The sequence below is a fragment of the Astatotilapia calliptera genome, chromosome 3 (assembly GCF_964374335.1).
Source record: "Astatotilapia calliptera chromosome 3, fAstCal68.1, whole genome shotgun sequence".
Classification (NCBI taxonomy): domain Eukaryota; kingdom Metazoa; phylum Chordata; class Actinopteri; order Cichliformes; family Cichlidae; genus Astatotilapia; species Astatotilapia calliptera.
In genome coordinates this window covers 32,431,183-32,451,783 of record NC_137424.1, presented here as the reverse complement: position 1 = coordinate 32,451,783, position 20,601 = coordinate 32,431,183, and the positions used below count along the sequence as shown (strand labels likewise).

General features: G+C 39.5%; 2 protein-coding genes across 3 annotated transcripts; one reads left to right on the top strand and one right to left on the bottom strand.

The window, feature by feature from the left end:
• Window positions 1–18: 18 nt before the first annotated feature.
• On the bottom strand, window positions 19–1,014 carry pop7 (POP7 homolog, ribonuclease P/MRP subunit). Its single transcript, XM_026161632.2, has one exon. It carries the CDS (start codon window positions 1,012–1,014, stop codon window positions 559–561), a length of 456 nt encoding a protein of 151 aa, XP_026017417.2. The 3' UTR covers window positions 19–558.
• A 2,989-nt stretch (window positions 1,015–4,003) lies between these two features.
• On the top strand, window positions 4,004–20,345 carry LOC113018151 (up-regulator of cell proliferation-like). 2 transcript variants are annotated; one of them, XM_080299856.1, is made up of 4 exons: window positions 4,004–4,153; window positions 9,181–9,239; window positions 11,831–11,915; window positions 15,075–20,345. In XM_080299856.1, the coding sequence occupies exons 2-4, from the start codon at window positions 9,234–9,236 to the stop codon at window positions 19,766–19,768; spliced, it is 4,785 nt and encodes a 1,594-aa protein (XP_080155982.1). In that variant the 5' UTR covers window positions 4,004–4,153; window positions 9,181–9,233; the 3' UTR covers window positions 19,769–20,345. The 2 variants fall into 2 exon arrangements, with proteins under 2 accessions (XP_080155982.1, XP_080155983.1); XM_080299857.1 differs by having other exon boundaries at window positions 11,752–11,915.
• The last annotated feature ends 256 nt before the right edge of the window (window positions 20,346–20,601 follow it).

Genomic DNA, 20,601 nt, shown 5'->3' with positions numbered 1-20,601 from the left:
ATAACAGTTAAAGAAAGATACACTCTGGCAAGTTTTTATTTTTACCCAGATTTCAAACAATCCAGCATTCATTATATACATTTTGAGCAGCAGTTCAGAGACACAAATCACATTTAAACAGAGTCTACGTCTCAGTGACCCTCAGCTGAACTCACACTGTAAACAATTTGACAAAACACTGTTGTGATGGAGCTATAGAAGTTAGTCTGCAGAGTAACAACTTCCTGGCATGTTTATTGTAGCTGCTACTGCCACCTAGTGGAGATTTACAACAATAACACCTGTTTGCTGCTTTCTTATCGGCATCTTTAAAACCTGAACACACAAACATTATACACATAAAAAAAAAAGTTGGCACAGCCACATATGTATAAATTATAGTGCACACTAGTGTTGCTCCAAAGCATGCAGACTGAAAAATGTATACAACACATGAATAGCAAAGGTGGCTCTCCACATAAACTCAGTGTTTGTGATCTACTGGTTAACGAAGGAACAAACAGGGCCTGAGGACTAATGGAGAATCTCAGGCTGATCCACAGGAAACCTCCTGATTGGTCACTGAGCGTCAGGATAGAACACCTTTATGTGAATGGCCGAATTGTTACGTGTACGCGTCATCGGCTCTCCAGCCTCGTCCGGATCTTCGGGCTCCAGGTCGTCCACAAGCTCCACTGTGGAGGTGTTGGCTGCCAGCTGTAGCGCCCCCTGACTGCTGGCCTGCAGCTGAAGGGCAATGTTAATAGCCCGGTTGATGGCCAGGCCCAAGCCGTGAACACAGATCTCTCTGTGACCCCCACCTTCCAGAAGCTTCTGACATCGCGCTAGCTGAGCGCGGAAGTCCGTCTTCATGTTGACGTAGACGTCGTTGCGTCTTTTTGGGAGCTTCCGGGGAAGACGCTTCCTTAGAGTGTACTCCACTGGGTCCATCTCTACAGCAGGTGAGCTGGAGTCTGTGTGTGCAGGGCCCGTCTGAGGGATGGAGGACATACTGGGGTTGCGTGGCTCCGTCATGTTTAGATTTGTGCCAGGGGATCAAGTTGGGGTATCAGGTGGGGCCACACGAAGAAGCTAAGGAAAGACAACAGAAGGTGGTGTAACATGGTCAGATTATCCTCAGGATACCTTTAATCGGATAAAATATTTGGGATGTATCTGGCAATAAAAAAATAATAATACAAAGCAGGTATGAACAAGCATTTTTTTAAAATCAAGATCGAAATTTAGGAAACACAAATTAAGCTACTGGAAACACTGCCACTTCTTGTTGCCCCTGAGATAAGGGGAACTCACTGTTTCACCTCCAACAGCATAAACACAGGGTCAGTTGCTGGGTTAAAAGAGTTTTGAACCTAATCTGCTCTCTCTGACTCCTTCCCTCCTGCTGAGCATGAAGGATCTATTAAATAAGGTTCCAACGATTTAAACTGCGTAAGCTTACATCTTTATAAATACTTAAGTCCAACCACAGAGGATTGTGTTTAGTAATGTTGCATTTATTAAGCGTGGACAGTACAGCAGCCATGAGGTCATGCTGAATTTATTGTTATCTCAGAATAAAATCTAAAGGACCTCACATCTGTGCAGAGCATTGAACAATAACTTGTAGTAATCAGCCATTTTATCATGAGAGGATATTTTGTACAAGATGAGCATTTCTAAAATATATTATTGTAGTACAGTTAAATTAAATACAGATTTTAAAATGGGATTAAATATACACTACCGGTTTTGGATCACCCCAATTTTTCCAGTTATTTATTGCAATTCAAGTTGTTCAAGTCCAATAAATAGCTTGAAATGGTACAAATGTAAGTGGTGAGCTGCCAGAGGTTAAAAAAGTAAGGTTAAACAAAACTGAAAAATAATTTACATTTCAGAATTATACAAAAGGTCTTTTTCAGAGAACACAAAATGCATTAACAATTTAAAGCTGTTCTGCAGCAGTGGAAGTTGATCAAGCCTTGAAAGCTGGTGCTGCTAATTCCTACTGGGGTTCCAGCTTTTCTGGATTACTTACAACCCCGTGTGTCTGCATAAAAGCAGTGTTGGAACACACTTGTGAGCATCAGTTGAACAGTATTGCACTGCAGAAAGTAGTGTGTTGCTACAAAAATGGTGGGGAAAAGGCAATTAACAATACAAAAGAGACAGACCATCATAACACTTAAAAATGTAGGTCTTCCCTACAGAGAAATTGCAGAGAAAGTCAAATTGTCAGTGAGTACAGCTTCCTTCACTATCAACAGACACTCAGAAACAAGTTCAAGTTATGCCAGAACTACCTCAGGAAAAAAGACCAAGATGGTAACCCTGAAAACATGAGTCTCCAGATTTAAAAGATGAACTGGACAAAAGAGTGAAAGCAAAGCAACCTACAAGTGCCACACATTTATAGGAACTTCTGCAACAGATATGGAAAGAACCTTCTGAAGAATATTTTATTTCTATTGTAGAAAGAATGCCACGGGTGAGTTCAGCTGTTATTTGAGCCAAAAGTGGCTACTTTGAAAAGTAAGAAGTTTAGAATACATTTTGGTCTATAAATTGACTCCATGATTATTTATTTTTTTTAACTCCAATTACTTATTTGTACTATGCTTTCATTTCAGAGTGCTGTGAGACATTAAACTACATAATTTTCAATAAAAAACTGGAACAACTGGGGTGTTCTAAAACATTTGAATGGTAGTGTAGTTTAAAGTGAATTTTTAGATGCAGAGCGCAGTAGTTATATATATATATATATATATATATATATATATATATATATATATAGTTATATAGTAGTTTTGTAGAGATTATCCACATATCTCTATATTCTAAACTGCACTACTGTAAATGCTGTCTAGACAATCATTCTGTACAATACAATAATTATAATTCTATAAACGGTTAACTTGCATAGTTCATATCATATTTCTGTATAGCTTATATTTAATATTTCCGTATAGTTTTTTTATATTTCATATTTCTGTATAGCTTCATATTTATATCCTGTTCATAGCCTGTACACTCACTACAGCCTGTACATACTTATAGTTATAGCTTATTCATAACATACCCTCATACTGTGTACATTGTAGCATACCCATAATAGACCCATATTTTTGTACCCTCATACCTATAACAGACCCTTTTCTGTAATATATCTATATTATTGCTAATATATATTTCGTAATATACCTATATTATGTCTAAAGCACTTTCTGGATGGATGCAAACCGCATTTCGTTGCCTTGTACTTGTGACATGTGCAATGACAGTAAAGTTGAATTCTATTCTAGCCTATGCAGTCCTCTTGCATCGACTCGATAATATCACAGGAGGGCTAACCCTACACAGCAGTGCTATGACTCAGGTAAGCTAACCGTCTAATTTAGTATGAAGCGTCGAAACAGAGCAATTCGTCTGTAAAGAAAACTCACCTTCAAAGGACAACTTCAAATTAAAAAGTTTCTTTATATCATGGCCGAGAGCATGTACAGCGATTTCTTCGCTAAATAACACCGGAAGTGTAGTCCCCATAACCCGGAAATAATACTGCCTCCTTGAGACTGTTTGAAGCAATGACTGTAGAAAACTGTTTTCTACAGTCATTGGTTTGAAGCTGGAAAGACTAAAAAAACAAGTTAGGAAAATTGCTTTTGGAATATATTCTTGCTTCTATCAAACAAAGCTCTTAATTCACCTGATAAAAGAGTCGGCAGTCGTAATAAAGCAGTTAATTTCAAGTTGTAGAGTCAAGCTGCTCTTCATATATTTGACCACCAGAGGGCACTAAATAGTATTGGCTTCGAGAAATGAACCATTTTTCTATACAAGCTTCAATCCTTTAGAAAGCTTCACTTTGCCTCCAGTAAAGATCTGCAACAGCGCAGAATAAACAGAAAGAGAAGACTGCGCTTTAGTAGTTTTTCATTGGTGTCAGTGGTCAGAGTCATCGGTGTACAGTCATTGGTGTAAACTGTAGGGTGAGTGCAGTGGCTTGGTCATGAAACCGGAAGTGAAAGTGTTCATCAAACCGCGTAACAGGAGTGTTCTAGAAGGCGAGTGAAATGTGCTTCTGTGCTCTACAGTAACGGAAAAGTTTGCTTGTAAATCTACTGCATGAAGGAGAAAACAAGAGCCTGAAGGGGTGAAAAATACAAAGGTGGGTAGCTTTTTGATGTTGTTTTGTCTGGTATGTGTATATGGTATGTTACATGACACGCATAGAGCTTTACTTGGGTTTCCATAGTTTCGTTTTTAGAGTTTTGATTAGGATTTTCCCCTGTGATCATAGATCATTCTCTCAATGATGGATGTGTGATCACAGTCTCGTTGATTTATGGTATATTTCAGATTTCTGTCGGAGATACAAAATATTGTCGTATCTACACAATGGAAACCGTTCGGCACACGAAAATAGAGTGATGCAGATGTGTAAGTCTCACCGGTTCGTGTACGAATATAATTCATTTGTAGTTGTTGATGCTGTATAATGAAAAAATTTTTTTTTGTCTTACACCTAGATATGTGTTAGCACATGAAAATTCATTCTTTAAAGGCCGATTTTGAGTACACGATAGGAAAACTTCAAATCTGTTCACTGAAGCGTCCGTTTTTTTTATTCTCGTACAGCAAGCGTGACACAACCAGGAAGCAGACTTTAACTTTTTGAATCGTTTCTGCAGTAGTGATGGGATTTCCGGCTTTTTTTAGAGCACCGGCTCTTTCGGTTCGACTCACTAAAAAGAGCCGGCTCTTCAAGGTTCAAGGTTCTTTATTTGTCACATGCATAGTTATACAAGTATAACACACAGTGAAATGTGGCCTGACACGCTCCTCGACATGTGCAAAAATTGTGGGGGGGGGGGGGGGGGGGGGGGTGTAGAGGAAGAACATCATATATATATATATATATAGTATATACACTGGGTGAATGTGCAGTAGTAGCAGCAAGCAGGTGAATTCTGTACATTAATATGAATAGACATCTGACATCTTCAGGTTGTTTTGTTGCTTTAATTAATTTATTGTTAACAATAATATAAAATTATGCACAAAAGGAATTACTAACGTAAAAAAAAGTGGTTTTATTTGTATATGTTTATATATAAATATATGTGGTGGTCCCTAGAGACAAAACATGTACAAACTCCAAAACACATTTCTAGCATGAACTGAACTTCCAAAGCAGAGCTACTAGATCACTTAAATTACACAATTGAAAGCATGTGTGTATTGTTTGTGTATTTATACACAGGCACTCATATATATTCAAATAATTTAAAAAAAAGTTCATTTACCTGTTACTACCACACACCAAATCCGGTTGTTGGTACTTCTTGGCTTGTGTAGCCACTAGGTAACAAAAGCTCAACACTGCGCCTAGCATCCTGGAGCACTTCTGTTGTCTTTTGTACGTGTTTTGAGTTTTTATGTGCTTCTGAGTTTTTACGCGCTTCTGAGTTTGTACGTGTTTTTACGTGTTTTGGAGTTTGTATGTGCTTCAGAGTTCGTACGTGATTTGAAGTTTGTATGTGCTTTGTCTCTAGGGGCCACCGTAAATATACTTTTATTTATTCACTCCACATAAAATGTAATAAATAAATCATATAATACAAAAATCAACTATTCACATTTCAACTTTTAACTATTTAAATTTTCAGCTTTTTCCTTTTACAAATTTAAAGTGAAAACAACACAAAACACTGCAAACCACAACACAATTAAATATAAATTATAATATGAAAACAAAAAGAAGATGCATATTCTCTGTCATATGGGCCCGCATGAATAAACTTTCTGAATCCTTTATCATCTGCAACCGAAAATAGTTGTGGATGATTACTATACCTTTCTAATGTGATGTTGTTGTCCCTGGCTCTCTCTCTCTCCCTCTTGCTCTGTTCCTGTGCTACTGAGTGTAACTACCGCCCCTCCCCCCTCTGCCCAGCATAAAGCACAAGGCTCCCGTGCAGAGTGAAGCGGAAAAAAAGTGCGAGAGAGCGAGGGTGAGAGAAAGAAAAAAAAAAAAACAAACCCACATGACGGCTCGCGATAAGGAGACGGCTCGCGTCGTTCACGTCAAAGAGCCGGCTCTAAGAGCCATTTCGTTCGCGAACGACCCATCACTATTCTGCAGGAGAAAATATAAGAGGAACCACGTGTTTCTGTCACTTTTGCTCAACTAGGACTGCTGGAGTGCTATGAGTGTTCTCAATTAAGTGTATGTATATGTAAGGGATAAGTAATAAGTTTTTTATGTAATTCAATAAAGATTATTTAACTTTAATAATCCTACTTTGGGGGAACATTATTAAAAAGAAAATAACTTTAAAAAATATTGCAGACCTGTTCCAGTCATGTCTGATGCTTTTGGAATTATGGGTAACAGGGATTCCAGGTCAGCCAATCAGTTCTTTTGGGTTACTTAAGAAAAGTTTTGATCCGAGATAGTCAGGGGCGGGACCTCTCTGATTGGCCGTGGTCCAGATATTCCTGTAGTCCTTCGTGTGTACGTTTGAAAGTGCAGGTGGATAGTGGGAGGTGATTAGCTTGAATAAAGCGATATCGATTCATAAAATCCCGAATCGACTTTTAATTATAAATGTATTTTGCCAGAAACACCAGAAGCTCAGGTTAAAGCTAACAAATCTATTCTAATCAATCTATTTCAACAATCACCAATCAGCTAAAACAGCAAATGAAAGCACGTAAACGGATTCTGCACAAAGACGTAAACACAAAGCGTGGACCCAACGCATCAGAATCAGCTTTTCTGTTTCTCGGCTTTCTCACCCGATGGCACGTACACAGACACACCGTCGGGGCTGAAAGCCGACATCCCACTGATTCTGATGTGTTGGGTCCGCGCTTTGTGTTTACATCTTTTTTTGTGCTAGACTCTGAGCTGCAGGTTTTGTCTCTCTCCAACCAAAACGCACTGAACCAGCAGCAAAAGAAGATCCAAACTGCACTTCACATTTGATAAATTTCATCATTAATTCACTTTTACTTTTGCTGGTTTGCTTCCACCACGATAAAAATCACACTTCATGCACAGCTCTTTCTCTCGGTGTACTTCAAGAACGGTTTCCCATCCCAGATCTCTGTTTTCTGCATTCTTTCTTTCTTTCTTTCTTTCTTTCTTTCTTTCTTTCTTTCTTTCTTTCTTTCTTTCTAACTTAAATGACCTCGGACAAAAAAGCCTAATTTCTGCTGTTCAATACTGAAGAAATTTAAACTTTTTAAAATTATATGCGAAATTGCAAAACGCTTGGCTGTCTCTAATCAAACCTCTGTAACTTTGCTCTGCTTCACTTCAGCAGCATCAGGTAATGTTCATATGTTGATTCATGGTTTTCTTCAGTTTTTGTTCTACTGCAGAATATTTTTAAGGTTATCTGCTATAAGTAGCCAGGCCAGGAAAATCTCCTTCATGTTTTTCTGTGTTTTATCCTCAGTTACTTTAACACAAAGACATCTTCTGTGGTGTTTACAACTCTGATAAAGTCTCACAAGTGTCAGTGCTGATAAATGATCAGAATTATAATATTTCTGACTGTCTGAGGCAAAATTGATTTGAATCGGACCTTGTGAATTGGAATCAAATGGATTATAGAAATCAGTGACGATACCCAGCTAGGCCTGCACAATAAATCGAAAATTTATTGTCATCACGATATCAGCCTGTGCGATGGGCCCATCGCAAAACACAGCGTAAACTGTGATAATTGAGTACCCTAAAATGTTTACACACGTGTTTTAAGAATTTACCAAACAAAGAAACCCCTTGACACATTTGACCAGTCGAATAGAGCCCTTCACAGCATTAACCAATCAAATGGATTAGAGGCCCGCCTCCTACGTAGGTGGGGAGCAAACAACGCTGCAGCAACGAGCTACTATGAACTCGTGGCAAAAAAAAATAGTACCTCGCTTATTGTACTATGTGTCTCCGAACACGTCTGAGCACGTTTGCAAATATGTGATGTCTTGATAAACCGAGTAGATATTTGAAGTTTACACAGCTACATTCTCGCCTGAAAATATCTTAATTTATTTTGTGACCCAGAAAGAGTAATAAGAGTAACATTAAAACTAAGTAGCTGCCGCCATTGTTGGAAACTGGGCCGCGGTATGAATTCAGGGATATGGTGGGCCACGAAGGATGCACCCGACCCAAGTCTGCGCATGTGCGAATATATCGCCCATCGTCGATTATTGGACTTAAGATTGTCTGTTGGAAAATTTTTACATATCACCCAACCCTAGTATGGGGAAACCCTAAAATCTGGTGTTGTAGTAACAGTGTGGGGAAACAAATCATTCAGAAATAAGTCGCAATTATTTCTATTGTGAATGCCATGTCTTGGCTACTTTCTGCCCTCTACATAGTATAAAACTAGTAAAGACATCAGCTTAAATTTATATAGATGTCTGCTACTCTTAGTGTAATCTAACACTAACTGTGGGCATCACATATATTCTGCACCAATGCATCTCTGTAATCATCATCACAGTACTGCAAGCTAACCACTTTAGCCTGTACTGTCTGTTATTTAAATACAACTTTTGAATAACATAAAGTTAGTTACTTCAATTTGTTTTGCAGGACATTTTATGATACATAAAAAGCATAATTTCATCAGCATACATCATGTTTATATCCAGCATCTGTTAAAAATTACAGCTAAGCATTAAATTTCCATGTTGGCATGTGAGGTAAGCAACAGTGATTGATACATCAGTAGGATTGTCTTTTATGTTATTTTATTGTTAAGTAAAATGCAGATGTCTGAAAATCATATTTAAGTCCAGTAATGAAGTATTTATACTTTTACTTCCCACTTCTGGACATGTTGTTTTTTCCTACTTTCATATTTTATACTTTATTTTATACTATGTTCTAAAGGGTTCCATTTTATTTTGGAGGTAAACTACCTTTTTGGTTTGCATTGTACTTGATAAATTTTTAGTGTACAAGTTGGATAAAGGAACAAGCAGGTACTTCACTGAGCCGAATTATATTGTAGGCTTTCCTGCAAAGCAAAAAGAAAGAGAAAAGCCTTGATGTTCTTATATCTGGTGAAGTTATAAACAGATTGAATTTTTTTGTAAAGCTTGAATTCTGTAAAATGCTATATAGTCCATGGAGTATACAGACTTAGACCTGTCTCTCATCACTTTCAGAGATGGAGCCTGAGTAATTTAGAACAACAGTTGGATGACAGTCTGCACCCACAATGGAGGTAAGATGATATGTTGTGCATCATTAAATAAGTGCATGTAAGATAATATGTGGAGGGTAATTGTATTTTGATGTATTTGATGTATTTTCTAAAATACAGCGGTCCTTCGTTTATCGCGGGAGCTAGGTTCTAAAAATAACCCACGATAGGTGAAATCTGCGAAGTAGCCAGCTTTATTTTTTACAATCATTATTGATGTTTTAAGGCTGTAAAACCCCTCACTGCACACTTTATACACTTTTCTCAGACAGGCATGAACAATTTCACACTTTTCTCTCTTGTTCAAACACCCTCAAAGTTCAAACCTTCGTAGAAAAATAAGTCAAGTATTATACAGGGTGGGCCATTTATATGGATACACCGTAATAACATGGGAATGGTTGGTGATATTAAAGTCCTGTTTGTGGTACATTAGTATATGTGAGGGGGCAAACTCCTCAAGATGGGTGGTGACCATGGTGGCTATTTAGAAGTCGGCCATCTTCGATACAACTTTTTTAATAGGAAGAGGGCCATGTGACACATCAAACTTATTGGTAATGTCACAAGAAAAACAATGGTGTGCTTGGTTTCAACGTAACTTTATTCTTTCATGAGTTATTTACAAGTTTCTGACCACTTATAAAATGTGTTCAATGTGCTGCCCATTGTGTTGGATTGTCAATGCAACCCTCTTCTCCCACTCTTCACACACTGATAGCAACACCGCAGGAGAAATGGCAGCACAGGCATCCAGTATCCGTAGTTTCAGGTGCTGCACATCTCGTATCTTCACACCATAGACAATTGCCTTCAGATGACCCCAAAGATAAAAGTCTGAGGGTGTCAGATCAGGAGACCTTGGGGGCCATTCAACTGGCCCACGATGACCAATCCACTTTCCAGGAAACTGTTCATCTAGGAATGCTCGGACCTGGCAGCCATAATGTGGTGGTGCACCATCTTGCTGGAAAAACTCGGGGAACGTGCCAGCTTCAGTGCATACAGAGGGAAACACATCATCATGTAGCAATTTCAAATATCCAGTGGCCTTGAGGTTTCCATTGATGAAGAATGGACCCACTATCGTTGTACCCCATATACCACACCAAACCATCACTTTTGTTGTTCCAACAGTCTTGGAGGGATCCATCCAATGTGGGTTAGTGTCAGAACAATAGTGGTGGTTTTGTTTGTTAACTTCACCATTCACATAAAAGTTTGCCTCATCACTGAACAAAATCTTCTGCGTGAACTGAGGGTCCTGTTCCAATTTTTGTTTTGCCCATTCTGCAAATTCTGTGCGCCGATCTGGGTCGTCCTCGTTGAGATGCTGCAGTAGCTGGAGTTTGTAAGGGTGCCATTTGTGAGTAGCTAATATCCACCGAAGGGATGTTCGACTAATGCCACTCTCCAGTGACATGCGGCGAGTGCTACGCTGTGGGCTCTTGCTGAATGAAGATAGGACAGCCACTGATGTTTCTTCATTAGTGACAGTTTTCTTGCGTCCACATTTTGGCACATCCAACACTGAACCAGTTTCACGAAACTTAGCAAGCAGTTTGCTAACTGTAGCATGGGAGATGGGTGGTCTCGTAGGGTGTCTTGCATTGAAATCTGCTGCAATGACCCGGTTACTGCGTTCACCAGATATCAACACAATTTCGATCCGCTCCTCACGTGTTAACCTCTTCGACACGTCAATGGCTGTGAACAAAGAGAAACTTGTAAATAACTTATGAAAGAATAAAGTTACATTGAAACCAAGCACACCATCGTTTTTCTTGTGACATTACCAATAAGTTTGATGTATCCATATAAATGGCCCACCCTGTAGAATGAAACCAAAGATCAAAGCCTGTTTTCAGGTCCAGAACATGGAAATAGAGCAGCTGCCAGAGAATTCAACATTATTGAATCAATGGAGGAAGCAAGAAGAATAAGTTGAGTAAAGTTTGACTTATCTGACTGTTTTGTTTCACTTATAATTCAAAAAATACGGTAACTTCTACCTTCCTTTAGCATGTCCAGAAGTCCAACTTTTTGTGCAATGGTTAGCATCTTCCTCTGCCTTTTGGGTGCTACTGCAGGTGCCTTCGACGGTGCAAAACGTTTCGTCGACATTGTTGTGTTTGTTGGGGAGAAAACTTATAAACATACAGTACAGCCCTTCAGAGTCACACTGCTAGCGATCGAAGATTTATGTAAATTTGAGAAGCTGAACTCATTCTGTACTGTACAGGAGATACGGTACGGAGGAGATTGGCTGTAGACCATTATCAATCAATCGGGACACAGAACATAATCCACTGTTTATTAAAAAAAAAGCATGCAAAATTGCACAAACAAAATCAGTGAAACAGCGAGGCTGCGAAAGGTGAACCGCATTATAGCGAGGGACTCATAATTGTTTTTTAAAATGAAGTCAACACTAGAAATGCATTTATTAAACATAACATCCTTCTCTCAACACCATGTTCAGGTGTTATATGGGTGTTAATAATCAGCTTTATACAATTTGTTTGTTCTGCAGAACTGCACAAACTGACGTGTTGCCGGCTTGCAGCTTTAACAACAACTGAGACTAACTACATGAACTGCTTCACACACAGAATCGTGAGACCAGAGGACATTATTCAGGCTCCGATGAAATGGACGACCTCAAAGGCCAGTCTGTTGAGACATCTGGAAACAAAGGTAAAAAAAAGAGGCGAGTCATAGCTGTTGGAAAATGGAGCAAACCACAAAATACTTAAAAAAGTACAGACATTCTGTACTTAAGTAGAAGTACAAATACTAGTGTTAAAAAATACTCTAGTAAAAGTTGAAGTACAGCTTCAGTGTCTCAAGTATTTTTGAATTTGAAATGTGTTATACTTGGCTTTAAAACTGTAATCAACACACGCGCTGGTCAATTTGACCTAACACTGCTCATTTCTTTGAAATTGTGAGACTCCAAGCACAAACACACAGCAGACATACACAGTTGACAGCCCTGGAGGCTCTGGAACTCAGCTTTGATCATAGAGGAGGAACATGTGTCTGAAGATGAAGACCATCTTGAGGTTAATTCTGAATCTAATGATTCTAAACCAAATAAGGAAACTGCTATCCATATCCCTCCAAGCAAGACAGTCACATCTGAAAATGGTGGAATATAGTGGTCATCATCCTCAAATACACATCAGGCAAAACTGTCTGCACAAAATATAATAAAAACAATGCCAGGGCCAGCATGAATGGCAGTGACTCGTGTGACAGACATCAGTCAGCTTTTGAGCTGTTCATGCCCAACTCAATACAGAAAATCATTCTCGAATGACTAATCTAAAAAGGTGTTTTTTGGGAGAGAATTGAAAGAATGGATATTTGGGGTTCTTGTGCTGGCTTGGGTCCATAAGTCAATGGATGAATTAACAGCCAGTCTGTGGGATGCAGAGGCATATTTTGTTTTTGCCATAGTGTCTCTGGAGACTTTGTACTTTGTCCAGAGTAATACGATTTGATGATTGAGAGACAAGTGCTGTGAGATGGGAGAGAGATCTGAAAAATTATTCCATTAAAAAAGTATTGTAAAATATAAAATAAAAAAAATAATTTAAAAAATCAATGTCATAAAAAATTATTGTATTTGTTTGAAGGTCCTTCCAAAGTACATTTTAAAAAAAGTTTTAAAAGACTTTTTTTTTTAAATGAAAATGGGTGATAATTCTTCATTGAACCATGATCTGTGAGATGTAAAGAACACCGACACTTTTAGATCACTAAACATACCCCAGGTCAGTTGGAACCAGGAAAATCATTGCTCTACCTGAGAAACAAATATGAGAAGAGACTTAATGTCAGAATAAAATAATAGTAGATGGGAATACAAATGTTATTTCAGTCTAAGTTTTTATTCTAATCAATGTAATCAGCTTGAATCAGAGAAAAAGAAGGAAAATAAAAAATAGCTCTATTTTCTGTTGCATCTGTTGTAGAAGGTGAGTTTGCTTATAAACAAAAAAATGAGTAGGAAAGAGGATAAAGTGGGATGAGATGGAGATGGACTGCAGAGTGAAGGCAAAGGGGCCAACAAAAAAACATTTCTGGTGACGACCTCATGAAGCTCATCGAGAGACTGCCAAGATTGTGCAAACCAGTAATAAAAACAAAGGGAGGCTATTTTGATGAATCTAAAATATAAGTAATAAAGAAAAAACATTAAATGTGAAGTTGTGTGCAAACTTTTGACATAGTGTTCCACTGCTGTGCCAAAAAAACAAAAAGAACCACTGACCACTTCAACCTCTGACTTTGGCACACAGTTTTGCCTCTTTCATCTCTTTTCATCCGTCATTCCATGGCAGTTAATAAACTGCCTTGCTTGTGGTACTGTTTAGGTTCATATTACACTCAACAAAAATATAAACGCAACACCTTTGTTACTGCTCCCATTCCCCATGGGATGGACGTAGAGACCTAAAATTCATTCCAGATACACAATATAACCATCCCTCCCAAACAGTGGTCACAAATCAGTCCAAATGTGTGGTAGTGGGCACATCTGCCATATTGAGATAATCCATCCCACCTCACAGGTGTGCCACATCAGGATGCTGATCTGACATCATGAGTAGTGCACAGGTGTACCTCAGACTGCCCACAACAAAAGGCCACCCTGGAATGTGCAGTTTTTTGCGCTATTGGGGGTCTGGGGACCCAGAACCGGTCAGTATCTGGTGTGACCACCATTTGCCTCATGCAGTGCAACACATCGTCGCATGGAGTCTATCAGATTGTCAATTGTGGCCTGTGGAATGTTGGTCCACTCCACTTCAATGGCTGTGCGAGGTTGTTGGATATTCGTGGGAACTGGTACACGCTGTCGTATACGCCGGTCAAGCACATCCCGAACATGCTCAATGGGTGACATGTCCGGTGAGTATGCTGGCCATGCAAGAACTGGGACATTCTCAGCTGCCATCTGCCCTGAACAATGTGAACCATGATTCATCCGTGAAGCGCACACCTCTCCAACGTGCCAGACGCCATCGAATGTGAGCATTTGCCCACACAAGTCTGTTACGGCGACGAGCTGGAGTCAGGTCAAGACCGCGATGAGGACGACGGGCATGCAGTTGAGCGTCCCTGAGACGGTTTCTGACAGTTTGTGCAGAAAATGTTTGGTTGTGCAAACCAATTGTTCCAGCAGCTGTCTGGGTGGCTGGTCTCAGACGATCTTGGAGGTGAACCTGCTGGATGTGGAGGTCCTGGGCTGGTGTGGTTACACGAGGTCTGCGGTTGTGAGGCCGGTTGGATGTGCTGCCATATTCTCTGAAACGCCTGTGGAGACGGCTTATGGTTGAGAAATGAACATTCAATGCACGGGCGACAGATCTGGTTGACATTCCTGCTGTCAGCATGCCAATTGCACGCTCCCTCATTGCTTGTGGCATCTGTGGCATTTTGCTGTGAGACAAAACTGCACATTCCAGGGTGGCCTTTTGTTGTGGGCAGTCTGAGGTACACCTGTGCACTACTCATGATGTCAGATCAGCATCCTGATGTGGCACACCTGTGAGGTGGGATGGATTATCTCAATATGGCAGATGTGCCCACTACCACACATTTGGACTGATTTGTGACCACTGTTTGGGAGGGATGGTTATATTGTGTATCTGGAATGAATTTTAGGTCTCTACGTCCATCCCATGGGGAATGGGAGCAGTAACAAAGGTGTTGCGTTTATATTTTTGTTGAGTGTAGTTTGATGTTTGAAAGCTCGTTGTGACGTGTAATAATAACGTCCCTCAAATGTTAAACCAAAAGTAATGACCCTGTTCTATATGTTCTGTTCTGTGTTTATTTTCACAGTGACAAAGCTGGAAAACTTAATGAAGGATCTGGACATTGAACAGTACTACGGAGAGAAGCTAACACTTGGCAGAATACTTGAGATTGATCAGAAGACCATCACTGATCAACCTGTCAAGAGTAACTCAGACCTTCCATGGTGTTTTCTAAAGAAACTGATGATGGTTAATGTGACAGCTAGAAATGTGAAATCACTGTGTGAATCAGATTCTGATGATGAATCACAGGATTCAAATGATCAATCAGGAAGTACAGACTTAGATTTTGATGATCTGTTTGAGAGCCCAAACACAGATGACATGCTAAATCCACTCGACATAATCACTGCTCTCTTTCTGTGTTCTGATGGTCTTGTGCAGCAGGAAATGGCACTAAAAATGTCCATGTGTCAGTTCTCTGTTCCTCTGCTGCTTCCAAATTGTGACACCAATCAGTGCACACTCATGCTGTGGGCCATGAGAGACATTGTTAAAAAGTACAGACCCCAGTCTCTGTCAGAGTCCAAGGGCTTCATTGAAGACAGAATCGTTCTCTCTGAACTTCCAATGATCTCTTTTGTCAGACTGGGTGAGTGCTCCTTGTCCAAGTCAGAGATTCTCAATAAGCTTCTGAGCAATTCTCAGCAACACCATGACACCTTTGTTCACCACAACATGGAGTGTGGTGACAGTCCAAGAAGAATATCCAACGGACTGACTGAAATTACTTGGTATCTTCCTTGTGGAAAAGCAAACATTGATATTTTCAGTCAGCCAGTGGCTGTAGCTAACCTTCGTGGGGACATTGCTTCATTTGAAACACAATACTCCTTTCTGTGCCAGACATCTGCAGCAGTTTTTGTGTTCTTTGACTATTTGGATTTCTCTAAGTGCAGTCTACTTAGCAACCAAAAGCATAAGACAAAGGTGTGCTTAGTGGGTAACTATGAGAGCAAGTGCTTCAGTAAAGATGCTTTAAAAGAAGTAGCAACCAAGTTGGGCTTGACTAAAAACATCATTATTAAGACAAAAAGTAAAAATGATGCAGACTTGGTAAAAGATCTGAGGAAAACAATCACAGATGTGGTTAATAACTCAAAGATGAAGATGACAATAGAGCAGATGGCAGACATTGCCCATGAACTGGGAATCCTGGTTGATGAAGACTCTCCAGAGTGCCAGACTGCAAAGACAAATGCTGAAGCCATCACTGAAGAAATTCAAGATATCCATATATTCAAAGAAGATCAGCTTCAACGGCAAGGTGAAATATGGAAAGAACTGACCTGCTTAGAGAAGGAAGAATTTCGGCTTAAAAAAGTTGGCTCCAAAAATATAGAAGATTACAAAAGTGAACTTCAGCTGAAGAAAGAAAAACTGAGGAAAAGGCAGAACTCTTATGACATGTCCATAGCTATGACATGTTTCATCAATGCAATATCAAGCCCAGGAACAGAGAGGTTTTATTTCCTGAAATGGATGCGAATGAACCTGGATAACCTGTCTCGTACAAAAATGTCTGAACTTCGGATGAAATATAAAGAAAAATGTAAGAACTCTGAGAACAAAGAGGAGATAAAGGAGATTGACAGACAAATTTCCAACAGCTCACTGGGGATTGAACACTTCTTCCGTGAAATGGGTCAGATCTATGAAGCCTCACTGTCCCTTTCACAAACCGATCCAGCACGTCAACAGCTGCAGCATCTGCCCAAACTGTGTGCAGAGTTGTTGCTTGATGGATTTCCTCTTGAGCTTGTAGATGGAGATGCATCCAACATCCCTCTCAGATGGGTGAGTGATGTTCTCTCTCAGCTCAGTGACTTGGTGTCTCCAAACAGAAAGATCCTGGTGGTCACAGTTCTTGGAGTTCAGAGCACAGGAAAGTCCACTCTCCTTAACACCATGTTTGGAGTGCAGTTTGCAGTCAGCAGTGGTCGATGTACTCGAGGTGCCTTTATGTTGCTCATCAAAATCAATGAAGACATGAAAAAAGTCGTAAACTGTGACTTCATGGTGATCATTGACACTGAGGGCTTAAAGTCACCAGAACTTGCACAACTGGACAACAACTATGAGCACGACAATGAGCTTGCTACACTTGTTGTGGGGCTGAGTGATGTCACCATTGTCAATGTTGCAATGGAGAATTCAACTGAAATGAAGGACATCCTACAAATAGTTGTGCATGCTTTTCTCAGGATGAAGGAGGTGGGCAAAAAGCCGAAATGTCAGTTTGTTCACCAGAATGTTTCCGATGTTTCAGCCCATGAGAAGAACTCACGAGACAGGAAACTGCTCCTGGAACAGTTAAATGAGATGACCCAGGCAGCAGCCAAAATGGAAAAGAAAGAGGAGAACAAGAGCTTCACTGATGTGATGGAGTACAGTCCAGACACTGGGAACTGGTACATTCCTGGACTCTGGAATGGAAACCCACCAATGGCCCCAGTCAATGCAGGGTACAGTGAGGCTGTATATGAGCTCAAGAAAAACATCATCCACCTGCTGGGAAACTGTGAGTCATCTGCTAATGATATCTCTGAGTTTAAAGAGTGGATGACAAGTCTGTGGACTGCAGTAAAACATGAAAACTTCATCTTCAGCTTCAGAAACAGCCTCGTAGCTGATGCATACATGAGACTCTGCACAGAATTCAACAAATGGGAGTGGGAATTCAAAAAAGAAATGTACACCTGGGTAACAAACGCAGAAATAAGAATTTCCAATTTTGGTACAACTGCAGACAAATCTGGCTTTTCTGACATCAGAGAATTTCTCACATCTTTGGAAAGTGAAGCCTCCACAGTGCTGTGCACGTGGGAGACAAGACTTCAAGAAAATGTGACACAGTATTTCAAGCAAACAGAGGGTCATGTTTATCTTGTAGAAGGATACAGAGAGGAATTCTCAAAGAGTGCAACGAGCCTTCGGTGTGAAATGGAGAGAACTGCGTTTAATCAGCTCACAGCAGCAGCAGAAATCAGAGAGGGAATGATAAAACTTGATGAAATTAAGAAGAATGATACAAAGGAGATTGAAAAGGCAGTTTGTGCACTAATTGATGAATGTCGGAAAAAGAATATCCAAATGGGAGAAACAGAACTGGAAAATGAATTTCACAAGATGTGGAATGACACTCTGAAGAAACTTTCTTTTTCTGAACAAAAGACAACAAATGTCTTCACCAGCGTATCTCACTACCTGAGAATCAATCTGTCACACAGGGGGAGTCATGCATGTGAATTATTAAGTCAAAAAAGTCTGCAGGATTGTGGAAAAGAGTCTTTCAAATATACACCTGAAGGATTAATAAAAAAATACAAACAGAAAATCTTGAATTTGTTTAGAGAAGAAGATTACAAAATAGCTGCACAAAAACAGGCTGACAGCATCATAGATGCCTGCACTCAGTTTGTGAGAGAAAAAGTGAAAAAGAAAAGCAATTACTCTGACACTTACATCCAGGAGATCCTACACATCATTCATGAGAAACTACAAAACAATCAAGATGTTCAAACAGACATCGAGTTTGAAGTTTCTCTGAAACAGCACATCTGTGGATTTGCAGCCAGAGAGTTTCAGAAAATGCACGAAGATTTCATCCAAGCAAATGATCCCTACAGATGTCTGATGAAAAACAAGGAAAAGTTTCGTGATGATTTCATTGATGTGTTCCATGAAAGAGACCAGTGTCAGAAGAAGGCAGAAGAATTCACCAACCAGTGCTTGAAGCCTGCTGTTGTAGACTTTATCAGTCAGTCCCTGGGTCCTAACATCATTGATAAAATGCTGACATGTGAGCAGTTCAGCAATCGAATGTCCTTCCAGTATTCAGTTTTACTGGATTTACTCTCAAAGGATGATTTTAAAAACTATGTGAGCTATATTGACTCATATGAGAAATATGTCAAGATGTGGATTCACAAACAAATAGTGGAGCACTTTTCAACTGCGTCAATAATGTCTGAGTTTGAGGACCAACATCTCCAGTCATGCGTCATACACATAAATGGTGCAATCAACAAGGCAAAAACAGGAAAGAGCGATGATTTGAAGACATTTGTTAAAGATATTTGTAAAGAACTTGGTGATAAACTGGTCATTTCCCAGGATGCTCTTGGTGCTTTCATGATCCTGAACAATGCTGACAAGGAACAGTTTGCTCGCTGGCTCACAGTGTCTGTGGATAAAATGGCAAAAGATCTCAGAACAGAATTCCAAACATTGAACTTTGAAATGAAACTAAAACACCTCAAAATGAATCCCCAGAATGAGCTTTTTAACAAACTTGTTGGTTGTGGCAAACAGTGTCCATTCTGCAAAGCTTCCTGTGACGCAGGAGGAGGAGGCCATACTGAGCACTTTGCTTCACTGCATCGGCCACAGGGTCTGGGTAACTGCAGGTGGCTAGGAACACAAAAACTTGTCACTGACATATGCTCCTCTCTCGTGATCAGTGACGCCCAATTTCAATGCAGTGCTACAAACAATGAATGGCACCCTTATAAGCGTTACAAGGACATTTTTCAAGACTGGAAAATCCCTCCAGATGCGAGCCTTGAAGCATCAGACTACTGGAAATTTATAATGGCAAAGTACAACAATGATTTTGCTAAAAAATGTAGTGCAATACCTGCTGATATCCCTTCAGCTTGGAAACAAATCACAAGAGATCAGGCAGAAAAAAGTCTCAGAATGTCGTTTCACAGCTAGTAAGAGGAATTACATTCTTCCTCCTATTCTTTAAGTGCAGAGAACACATCCAATAATGTGATATCAGATCACTTTTATGATGTAGATTAATGTACATTAGCTACTATGCCTCTACAATACCGTAATACGAGAACATTTCTTTTACTATTGCTCACATTGACATGAGTTTGCAGTTAACACCTGAAATGAAAAAGAATCTGCTCAAAATGTGCCTTGTTTTGGTTTTGTTGTCATTTTATATTTTTTTCAAATATACATTTATGTTTCTCACGGATACCTGAGTCTGTATGAGGTATTATTCTACTAAGACTAAAAAAATCATTAGAATTTAATGTTGTTTTTATTTCCGAGGTATTTACATATTCAGTTTTCACCTGTGAAAGTTTTCTTATCAGAGTAAGTAACCATATTCAGAACTTACATTCACTTTCTTTGTCTGATTTGTTTTTTAATTTTAATTTTCTTTACTTTAACCTTATAGTCATCATTCACCATTGTTTGTAAATGCAAGATTTAACTTTCTTTCATCTCAAGCTTTGAGTTATTGAACTAAAAAAAATAAAAGGCAAACAACAGGTTGGATTGTGTATTTGTCGCATCTATTTTATTGTAGCATGTTAAATTACATGAAATCCGATTTCAAAACAATCTCAGTGTTACTGTCACTCTCACACCCTCCAAGACGAGACAGGGGAAACGCAAACTGAACACACTGGCATAAGACACAGACTTTCACAATAAAACAGGAAACTCAAAACACACGCGAATACACAGACTCAGAGACGCGCTTTACACAGAGACCTGACTACACTGGGGGGGATACACAGGCAGGG